We start from the raw sequence: 12,363 nt of genomic DNA on the forward strand, positions 1-12,363 counted from the left end.
GATGGACTTTAAGAGTTCCTCCGTTGACAGGAAAGGTATAGTTGCCGTCTAAGTATATTTTATGATATTTGAAATCTGCACACTGCACAGGTAAGGTCAACTATTTGCTGTAAACTGGTTGATTGTGAAGGGATAAGTTTACGTTTCCTGATGAGGAATGTCCAGTGTCCTCTGGAGAAAGAGAATGGGCCTGAAGCAGCTCTTGTGTTACAGGTAGAAGATCTGTCTTTCTAGTTAAAACAGGGACACAAAATTACAGACAATAACATCAGAGACCATATAAAAAGCAGTAGCTGCTATCCAGGCTCCTTGGTATGTCACAACCCTGGTTTCATGTCCACGCCCTGGCTCAACCCTAGCCGTAACCCTAACCCCTAGCCTTATTTCCAATCCAAATCTATTGGGGAAATCTTGAGGAAACCTGTCTGCAACTCAGGATGCCTTTTAGTACCAATTTACCCGATTTTAGTACTAGTTTAACTGATTGTGTTATAATGAAGAGTTTACAGATAGCCTCTGCATTCTAAAAGGTTGTACATAAAACATGAAGCATGTTGATACAATGTCTCTCCCTAGTGGCTAAATGTCCAAACATCACAGAGGGAAAATGTTGTAATATTCTTCACATTTACATGGAAAGTATGGGATGTTATCAGTTATCACTCAGGACAATTTGAATTCTACACAGCAGTTAGAAGTTTGAAATTACTTTGTCGAACAGCATATTTAAAATTATAAATAGGGAGTGTAATTTCATTTAAAATAATATTCATAATAGTATACGTATATCATTTGATTTCAGATAGACTAGGCACAATAATTAAATTATTTGTTTGTATTTTTGTTCCCAAGGCATGACTATGTCCTTTGTGTAAATGCATCTTCCTTTATTGAACAGCTACTCTGTCGTGAAAGGCATGCAGACTGTTGTATAGACTGCTCTTCAGCCCGAGAGGTTTGTTTGAGTTCTTTGTGCCAGGTGGATTAGATCGATTCTCTGGATAACCCTGTGCCCATAGAAGGATAGTGCAGGATGCAGAGACAAAAGCCAGATTTCATCATGTAACTATAACTAATGGTCTGTGGTGCTCCCTTCACAGGCTCAGACAACCTGCAAGTAAACTGGTGCACATTGCTTTCTCCCTGATCATTTATTATAAAAAAACAAATTGGACAAAGTGCAAACAGTGTTACCAAACTTAATGTACCAGATGCAAATAAATGTTCTGCATAGGGTATGTTCAACTGAGTAGTTCCTCTTGGCAGTAAGCTGCTAGCACATGGCTTGTTCTTGTGAAGTGGATGTAATGAATAACTGTGAGAGGCAGTTTCCATCCTTGCTCTCTTTATCTTTCTTTCTGCTCTATCCTTTTTTTTAAAGTCAGCTTTTGTGTGGAGAGTGTGGGTAGGGTGGACAAGGATGCTTCAGAAAAAGAAGAGTTTGATTTTCAATGAAAGCTCATAGAGGCTAAGGAGAGTGGTGACATCTGTATGGAGAGAAAAAACCGTGAAGACCGTTGACAGAATAATTATCCACCACTAGAATCAACAGGTAAACAGCACCATATTATTATTTATAACCAAACAACACTTTCCAGATAGACACAGACTTTCCAGATACATGACACTTTCTTTGAATCGTAATTTCTTATGTGAGGGCTAGGATTAGGGTATATTTGACCAAGGCATCCTGCCATGCTATTTGGGGCTAATATAGCCTTTGAACACTATCAAAATATATAATCAAAATGCACCTGAAGGGAAGTTGAATTCTGCATTTTAAAAATGTTTACTCCACGGTTGGAAAATGTAATAGTGAATCCCTTGTACAGACAAGTGACTGAGTTGACTGTACAGCTGTCAGAAACCTGCACAGCAGTATAAAGAGTGTGATTACTTCCAGAATTATCTCATGAATACTAGAATGACTGATACTCGAACATTTCAGTTGAACACCTTTTTAAAAGGATTTGGCTGGTTAGACATTAGCTCAAAACACTTTAGAATATAAAATATGTGCTACTGTCAATATAATAGTAAAGATTTACATTTGTTTATTCTAGAGGTTGTGGTTATTGTGATGGAAAGTTGTGTGCATTGTTCAGTGACATAGCCAGGTTATGTTTAGCGAAACAACTTACCAGTGTAACTTGGTATTGCTTTTCATTTGAATGGTGAATTAACGGCATATTTTTCTCTTTTCCCAATGTACAAAGCCTATTGAAAATGCCTCTGGTAAAGGAATTCAGGAAGAAAGGATAGGACATCCCAACAGTATCTGATCTGAGAGAGAAGCTGGGAGAGTGACTGTCTGTTGTAGTTTAGCAGATCTAAGCTTCTTTACACTGCACTTTACTACAAATGTATGTTGCCATACAATTCTGTGAGCCATTACCTTGATGTTAACAGCTGTCATGGCACATTCTTCCGATATCAAGTAATGAAATGCTTTAGCAGAGGAACCCCCGAAACGTCAGACGGGATCAGATGATTGAATAATTATTTTCCAAAATAAAGCAATGAGAACCAGAGCCTGTATGAATGGTTACTAATAATATTTTGGGGTGTTTCAGGGGATCCATTTCTGAGGTGCGGGTGGCTCAGCACTGCCGTACCCTGAGACTTGTAGCTGTCAAGTGTATCGGCAAGAGGGTGCTAAAGGGAAAAGAGGGCATGTTGGAGAATGAGATTGCAGCGCTCCGCAGGTTAGTGTCATGTTTAACGAATACAAAACACTTTAATACCAGAATCAACCATCCCAACATGGTGGCAATGGAAGAGACCTTTCAGACATCATCAAAACTGTCTCTTGTTATGACTCAGTGGTGGAATCTTAATTTTAGATACCCAGTAATTATGTAATCTAAAGACTGTTCATCCCATATCTTATATTTCACATTGCAATAGAAGGCATGTCCCCGCACCAAGAAAAAAGTTGAGTCAAATAATAAATGAGCTACGGTGTTTACCCCTAAATGAAAAGCGTGTCACAATAGTGTTACAGGAGGCAAGTTCCTGGACCGTATTCTGGAGAGGGGGAGCTACACAGAGAGATGCCAGCCGTGTCCTACTGCAGGTTCTGGAAGCAGTCCAATAACTCCACCAGCTGGGTATCGTGCACAGGGACCAGAATGTACAACTTGTCCTCTAGCTGTTATAATATCACATGTTACTACGTACGCCTCTTGGAGGGAATGCAGCACCCTGCTACATCTCAACTCCCCGTGGAGTGAAAACGTATGTGGTCGTAGGTGCGGGGAAGGACGAAAGAGGCAGAGAAAAATACCGTTTACAAGGAATTTATTCTTCCTTAACACGGGAAGGTGGGGAAAAGGGTCTGGTCAGAACCAAAGAAAGTACACATTATAGAGTCCCCTCTCCTACAGCATGTTACCTGCCTTCCCACTACTTACCTAACTTTCAGCACCACCTGGCGCGCACTAACCAAAATACAGGGGGGTGGTCCGCACATGTATGCCCGTAGGCCTCTTGATTAAACACTCCCAAGGTGCGCCCCCCGGGAATAAATGAAAAATAATATACTTTAAGTGAAAAATGTCATTAACAAAAAACACTATATCCTATTGACATACACATACCTCTGAAGGAGCAGCTACAAAATAATATCGACAAAACTTTTACTGAGCGCAAAAACAATCAACACAGGACATAAAAATAAGCTCTCTCTCTGACAAAGGAGCACTGGCTTTTATCAAGCTCTGGAAGGAGTTGGTAATTGAAGAGCCAGCTGTTTCCCCTGACCAGAGGGAGGGGTCAGAGTGCCAATCAGCGATGGGGCCGACCAATCAGCTGCGTGAGGAATCCAGGATGCCATTTCCAGAATACACACATACAAACCCACAACAACACAGAAACTGGGGAACGTAACAACTTTACACAGGGACCTGAATGTACAACTGTCCTCCAGCTGTAATAATATAATTTAACGCATGGACCCAAAGGTGATCTGCTTTATAGTTTGGCAGCAGTGTTAAATAGATAGATAGATAGATAGATAGATAGATAGATAGATAGATAGATAGATAGATAGATAGATAGATAGATAGATAGATAGATAGATAGATAGATAGATAGATAGATAGATAGATAGATAGATAGATAGATAGATAGATAGATAGATAGATAGATAGATAGATAGATACAGGGATAGATAGATACAGGGATAGATAGATACAGGGATAGATAGATAGATAGATAGATAGATAGATAGATAGATAGATAGATAGATAGATAGATAGATAGATAGATAGATAGATAGATAGATAGATAGATAGATAGATAGATAGATAGATAGATAGATAGATAGATAGATAGATAGATAGATAGATAGATAGATAGATAGATAGAGGGATAGATACAGGGATAGATACAGGGATAGATACAGGGATAGATAGATAGATAGATAGATAGATAGATAGATAGATAGATAGATAGATAGATAGATAGATAGATAGATAGATAGATAGATAGATAGATAGATAGATAGATAGATAGAGGGATAGATACAGGGATAGATACAGGGATAGATACAGGGATAGATAGATAGATAGATAGATAGATAGATAGATAGATAGATAGATAGATAGATAGATAGATAGATAGATAGATAGATAGATAGATAGATAGATAGATAGATAGATAGATAGATAGATAGATACAGGGATAGATAGATAGATAGGGATAGATAGATAGATAGATAAATAGAAAGGATCCGCAAATACATACATCTCATCTGAACCCTCATCATGTAGAATTAAAGCAGTTTGAACCTCACACATAAACCCTCTCTTTAATTTTGTGTGCAGCCCCATAGCTTCTGCAGCAGAAATATTATGACAAAGTGGTGGATTTATGGGCTCTGGGAGTGATCATCTACAGTCAGAAGTTTACATACATTTAGGTTGGAGTCATTAAAACTCATTTTTCAACCACTCCCCAAATTTCTTGTTAACAAACTATAGTTTTGGCAAGTCGGTTAGGACATCTACTTTTTGTGCATGACATCAAGTAAATTTGTTTACAGACAGATTATTTCACTTATAATTCACTGTATCACAATTCCAGTGGGTCAGAAGTTTACATACACTAAGTTGACTGTGCCTTTAAACAGCTTGGAAAATTCCAGAAAATGATGTCATGGCTTTAGAAGCTTTTCATAGGCTTATTGACATAATTTGAGTCAATTGGAGGTGTACCTGTGGATGTATTTCAAGTCCTACCTTCAAACTCAGTGCCTCTTTGCTTGACATCATGGAAAAATCTAAAGAAATCAGCCTAGACCTCCACAAGTCTGGTTTATCCTTGGGAGCAGTTTCCAAATGCCTGATGGTACCACGTTCATCTGTACAAACAATTGTACGCAAGTATAAACACCATGGGATCACGCAGCCATCATACCGCTCAGGAAGGAGACGCGTTCTGTCTCCTAGAGAGGAACGTACTTTGGTGCAAAAAGTGCAAATCAATCCCAGAACAACAGCAAAGGACCTTGTGAAGATGCTGGAGGAAACAGGTACAAAAGTATCTACTGTAAATCGAGTCCTATATCGACATAACCTGAAAGGCCGCTCAGCAAAGAAGAAGACACTTCTCCAAAACCACCATAAAAAAGCCAGAATACGGTTTGCAACTGCACATGGGGACAAAGATCTGACTTTTTGGAGAAATGTCCTCTGGTCTGATGAAGCAAAAATAGAACTGTTTGGCCATAATGACCATCGTTATGTTTGGAGGGAAAAGGGGGATGCTTGCAAGCCGAAGAACATCATCCCAACCATGAAGCACAGGGGTGGCAGCATCATGTTTTAGGGGTTCTTTGCTGCAGGAGGGACTGGTGCACTTCACAAAATAGATGGCATCGTGAAGTAGGAAAATGATGTGGATATATTGAAGCAACATGCCAAGACATCAATCAGGAATGTAAAGCTTGGTTGCAAATGGGTCTTCCAAATGGACAATGACCCCAAGCATACTTCCAAAGTTGTGGCAAAATGGCTTAAGGACAACAAAGTCAAGGTATTGGAGTAGCCATCACAAAGCCCTGACCTAAATCCTATAGAACATTTGTGGGCAGAACTGAAAAAACGTGTGCGAGTAAGGAGGCCTACAAACCTAACTCAGTTACACCAGCTCTGTCAGGAGGAATGGGCCAAAATTCACCCAACGTATTGTGGGAAACTTCTGGTAGGCTACCCCAAACGTTTGACCCAAGTTAAACCATTTAAAGGCAATGCTACCAAATACTAATTGAGTGTATGTTAACTTCTGACCAACTGGAAATGTGATGAAAGAAATAAAAGCTGAAATAAATCCTTCTCTCTACTATTAAAATGAAGTGGTGATCCTAACTGACCTAAAACAGGGAAGTTTTACTAGGATTAAATTGTCAGGAATTGTGAAGAACTGAGATTAAATGTATTTGGCTAAGGTGTATGTAAACTTCCGACTTCAACTTTGAGTGTTTAGTAATGGTAAATTCTTTTTCATTTTAGTTAAAGGGATACTTCAGGATTTTGGCAACGAGGCCCTTTATCTACTTCCCCAGAGTCAGATGAACTCATGGATACAATTTGTATGTCTCTGCATCCAGTAGGAAGGAAGTTGCCAATTAGCAAAGAGCAATGACTGGAAGTCTATGGGACTTCTATGCAGACTTCCAGGGTTAGTAGATAAATGGCTTCATTGCCAAAATCCGATGTATCCCTTTAATAGAGACAAGTGAAAAGTGATGTTGTGTTAAAAGGTTTTATTTGAATGTTCCAGACTCTGTGGCTACCATCTGTTTTATGACCACAATGACTCACATATGTACGTGTTGATCATAAAGGCTGAATATGAGTTAGACTAACTCAGGTATAGTATGTAGTTGAAGATACTGAGAGATCCTTTTACCTAGACTATTAGTTCTTTACATCACACCTCACATGTATTTGACACACAATGTCACCCCTGTCTTGGCAATAATGACTTATTTTTCTTTCAGTGTGCTTTTAATTTAATTTAAAACATTTTTTTAAAAATGTTTCTTTCAGTGTGCTTTTCTTTAGTCTTCAAAAATGTATGACCTCCTGAATGCTGCTTCCCTCTCCAAAATATTCCATTCAGCAATAGATTTCATTCCACGCATGTTGCAGAAAGAACCAGAGATGAGGTACAATTGTGAGCCGGCCTTGAAGCATCCTTGGTGAGTTTAAAAATAGACTAGTAGCTATGTGTGTATTCCACAGGAGGTTGGTGTCACCTTAGTTGGGGAGGAAGGGCTTGTGGTAATGGCTGGAGCGGAATCAGTGGAATGGTATTAAATACTGCATGGCCAGGCATGACTCCAACACCATCATTAACTTTTCAGATGACACAACAGTGGTAGGCCTATCCCTCAACGTAACCAAGACTAAGGAGATGATTGTGAACTACAGGAAAAGGAGGACCGAGCACATCCCCATTCTCATTGATAGGGCTGTAGTGGAGCAGGTTGAGAGCTTCAAGTTCCTTGGTGTCCACATCACCAACAAACTAAAATGGTCCAAACACACCAAGGCAGTTGTGAAGAGGGCACGGCAAAGCCTATTCCCCCTCAGGAAACTAAAAAGATTTGGCGTGGGTCCTCAGATCCTCAAAAGGTTCTACAGCTGCAACATCGAGAGCATCCTGACTGATTACATCACTGCCTGGTACGGCAATTGCTCGGCCTCCGACCGCAAGGCACTACAAAGGGTAGTGCGTACAGCCCAGTCACTGGGGCTAAGCTGCCTGCCATCCAGGACCTCTACACCAGGCGGTGTCAGAGGAAGGCCCTAAAAATTGTCAAAGCCCCAGCCACCCGGTGTCTGTATGTAGCCTCGCTACTTTTATAGCCTCGCTACTGTATATAGACTGTCTTTTTACTGTTGTTTTATTTCTTTACCTACCTATTGTTCACCTAATAACTTTTCTTGCACTATTGGTTAGAGCCTGTAAGTAAGCATTTCGCTGTAAGGTCTACACCTGTTGTATTCGGCGCATGTGTCAAATAAACTTTGATTTGATTTGAAATACATCAAACATGGTTTCCATGTGTTTGATGTGATGCCATTCCATTGGCTCCGTTCCAGACGTCATTGTGAGCCGTCCTCCCCTCAGCAGCCTCCAGTGCTGTATTAGCTTCTATATCTCCTTTAGTGAGAATGGTCAATACTATAACATCATGTGTTTTGTCTACTTAAGTACAGAATGAAATGTTCTATACAACACAATTAATGGGTGCCTCTGATAAATGGGGATATTTTCTATAGCCTATCATAACTAAAACATATCCATGGCAGTTGAGTTTGAAAAATTAATTACTTTAATGCAAACAAATTCTTGAAGTTCAAAATATGACATTTTCTTAATTTATCCTGTAAATCCAGGAATTTATTTGGATTGAATATCACCTTATTTATTTTAGGATTTCAATGAAAAGCATCCTGTAGGTCTAACAGTATAACACATACAGTAAAGTCAACATACAGCATACGACTCCAACGTTCTATAATAATAGTGGGATGGATGTCTTGGTGCAGGACGAGTTGTTGAGTCAGGATATCGGGAGGAGCCGCTCTGGAGAATAACATACATGGGTCCATCAATGAGCAGATTCAGAAGAACTTTGCTAAGAGCAAGTAGAAGGTAAGCTTAGTCCTGCCTGGGTACTGTTTAAAATGTCCAGAACATCACACCATGGCACATTTCTCCTATAAACCTGGAACCTGGATATGTTTCCTATTATTCTGGTTATGTGCATCAGCTCTTCTACGTGCAGGAATCCACTTAACTACAAGTCTGCATTGTGTTTTTCAGAGGGCATTCAATGCTCAGTAAGAAGAATGTAGCAGTAGAAGAGGAGGCTAAGATACAGACCAAGGCCATACTGCAAGGTGAGGGACGAATGGCATAAAAATCCCAACATCAACATCCCGCAGCAAACAGACAGCAGTCGCTACAGTAACCTGTGGTTTTTTTCTCTTGCTTTGCATTTACGTCATTTAGCAGATGCTCTTATCCAGAGCGACCTACAGGAGTGAGTGCATACATTTTCATACTTTCTTCATACTGGGCCCCCCATGGAAATCAAACCTACAACCCTGGTGTTGCAAGAGCCATGCTCTACCAACTGAGCTACACTGAGCTAACAAGAGATGAATCTATGTCTGGGAGAGAAATCACCTCAGAAGAATCCTGTGCCATTTAGGGCATTTCTGCTCTCAAGTGCCTTTGCTGTATGTGATTAATTGCAAATCCAGAGTGATGCAGAGTGATACTCTCCTTCGGCCAGCAGAGAGCGGTCTTAATCAAGATTTTATTTCTGTGGTAAATTATTATTATTATTTAATGGTCTCATCCAAACATTGCTCAGAATCTGGTCTGGCTCCATACAATTTAGCAACAGGACTCATTTGACACATCAAGAGTAATTTTGTTGATAAATAATAACAATATACTATTAGGCCTAGTATCTATTGACCATGCATCGATGTAAACAGGTTTTCTAATTATTTGATGCTAAGTATCTATAGACCCTTGTATTCTTCACTAATAAAAAAAGTGTGTTAGAAAACACCGTTTTTTCCCCCTCAAAGTTTGATATTGATAATTCTCTAGTTGAGTTTGACACAGTCATTAGTATTCTTGAATGTCTTGGGACCTGGGATGAATAAGAACAAATGACATTGAGTACATCTTCAGAATTGAAAATGACAACCCCAAATGAAAACAATAACGTAGGGTAGGGACAGAATGCATATTGCCTTTGACAGCAGAAACAACCCATGCTTAACCTAAACTAATGAGACAGCTCTCCACTGGATGTGCGTTAGAGAGGCAGCTATAAATGTCCAAGTGACCTAAGAACCCATAACATCATAACTGTGGCTCAGAATATAGCAGAGTGCCCTTGAACATGGAGTAGTTATTTTTTTCATTAGAGCAATGGTTTTAAAGCGTCATACATACAAACCCGTGTAAAGCTCACTCCTCTCCAGTCTGTCTGGTGTTGCTCATATCAGTGGGCATAAAGCAGTAAAGCAGCTCCTGCCTTTCCATCACCCTATGAAATCCTGGTTAGGAGCAATCATGTGGAAACCTTTTAGTCTGCGCCAGAGCAATTATATATTAAACAATTTGAATAGGGCTGCAAAGGGCACTTTACTGTGTTTTGTCAAGATGTTCCAAGGTGCAGAAATTGAGGTAGAACTCTGATTGGGTACCGCTGATGTCTCACTGACCAATAACAGAGTAACCGCTGTAAAGATTATTTGAATGTGCACACGGCTCTGTATGAGAGCCATGGCTAATGCAGCAGGAAATACAGTGGGGAGAACAAGTATTTGATACATTGTCGATTTTGCAGGTTTTCCTACTTACAAAGCATGTAGAGGTCTGTAATTTTTATCATAGGTACACTTCACCTGTGAGAGACGGAATCTAAAACAAAAATCCAGAAAATCACATTGTATGATTTTTAAGTAATTCATTTGCATTTTATTGCATGACATAAGTATTTGATCACCTACCAACCAGTAAGAATTCCGGCTCTCACAGACCTGTTAGTTTTTCCTTAAGAAGCCATCCTGTTCTCCACTCATTACCTGTATTAACTGCACCTGTTTGAACTTGTTACCTGTATAAAAGACACCTGTCCACACACTCAATCAAACTGACTCCAACCTCTCCACAATGGACAAGACCAGAGAGGGTGTAAGGACATCAGGGATAAATTGTAGACCTGCACAAGGCTGGGATGGGCTACAGGACAATAGGCAAGCAGCTTGGTGAGAAGGCAACGACTGTTGGCGCAATTATTAGAAAATGGAAGAAGTTCAAGATGGCGGTCAATCACCCTCGGTCTGGGGCTCCATGCAAGATCTCACTTCGTGGGGCATCAATGATCATGAGGAAGGTGAGGGATCAGCCCAGAACTACACGGCAGGACCTGGTCAATGAACAGAAGAGAGCTGGGACCACAGTCTCAAAGCAAACCATTAGTAACACACTACGTCGTCATGGATTAAAGTCCTGCAGCACACGCAAGGTCCCCCTGCTCAAGTCAGCGCATGTCCAGGCCCGTCTGAAGTTTGCCCATGACCATCTGGATGATCCAGAGGAGGAATGGGAGAAGGTCATGTGGTCTGATGAGACAAAAATAGAGCTTTTTGGTTTAAACTCCACTCGCCGTGTTTGGAGGAAGAAGAAGGATGAGTAAAACCCCAAGAACAACATCCCAACCGTGAAGCATGGAGGTGGAAACATCCTTATTTGGGGATGCTTTTCTGCAAGGGGGACAGGACGACTGCACTGTATTGAGGGGAGGATGGATGGGGCCATGTATCGCGAGATCTTGGCCAACAACCTCCTTCCCTCAATAAGAGGATTGAAGATGGGTCGTGGCTGGGTCTTCCAGCATGACAACGACCCGAAACACACAGCCAGGACAACTAAGGAGTGGCTCCGTAAGAAGCATCTCAAGGTCCTGGAGTTGCTTAGCCAGTCTCCAGACCTGAACCCAATAGAAAATCTTTGTAGGGAGCTGAAAGTCCGTATTGCCCAGCGACAGCTCCGAAACCTGAGGGATCTGGAGAAGGTCTGTATGAAGGAGTGGGCCAAAATCCCTGCTGCAGTGTGTGCAAACCTGGTCAAGAACTACAGGAAACGTATGATCTCTGTAATTGCAAACAAAGGTTTCTGTACCAAATATTAAGTTCTGCTTTTCTGATGTATCAAATACTTATGTCATGCAATAAAATGCAAATTAATTACTTAAAAATCATACAATGTGATTTTCTGGATTTGTAAGTAGGAAAACCAAAATCGGCAGTGCATCAAATACTTGTTCTCCCCACTGTAGATAACTAATGGAGGAGGTTTTTAATCAACTGACATGGGAATGATGGAGATCATGGATGGCAGGTCCTAGTGTATAGAAAATATGGTGTACAAAAGCCAACTGTTTAATGCAAATGACCCTAATGGAGTCACAGATACCTCAGGATGGTGACATCCTCTCTGGCACACATGCATGGATACATGTTAGCTATTGTAAGTTCCACACTTTAACCAGAACTGTGTTTACAGCAAAATTGGCTCATTTCCATAGTGCAAGCTGTCTCCCATCTGGTGTAACTCATTTTAATTAAGATGGGTAATTACCCGCCAAAAATTCAGAAGCCTTATCATTTAAATTTCCTAATTTACGTTTGTTCTTGACGTATGATGACAATGCCCAGTGCAGCTTGCCTCAGGTAAGAGCTCAAACACCTGTCAGACATCCGTCTTCCCAGCTGGGTCCACCACCCCCCCACCCAGCCTCCCCTCTTCTCCTCTCCACAC

General features: G+C 40.6%; 1 protein-coding gene across 1 annotated transcript; it reads left to right on the plus strand.

The window, feature by feature from the left end:
* The first annotated feature begins 2,226 nt into the window (after positions 1 to 2,226).
* Positions 2,227 to 3,151, plus strand: LOC116356904 (calcium/calmodulin-dependent protein kinase type 1B). Its single transcript, XM_074933787.1, is given in 5 exon segments — positions 2,227 to 2,303; positions 2,574 to 2,705; positions 2,748 to 2,822; positions 2,997 to 3,047; positions 3,049 to 3,151. Coding segments are annotated over 5 exon segments (438 nt in total).
* Positions 3,152 to 12,363: the final 9,212 nt, after the last annotated feature.

This window comes from Oncorhynchus kisutch, linkage group LG24 (assembly GCF_002021735.2).
Source record: "Oncorhynchus kisutch isolate 150728-3 linkage group LG24, Okis_V2, whole genome shotgun sequence".
Lineage (NCBI taxonomy): Eukaryota > Metazoa > Chordata > Actinopteri > Salmoniformes > Salmonidae > Oncorhynchus > Oncorhynchus kisutch.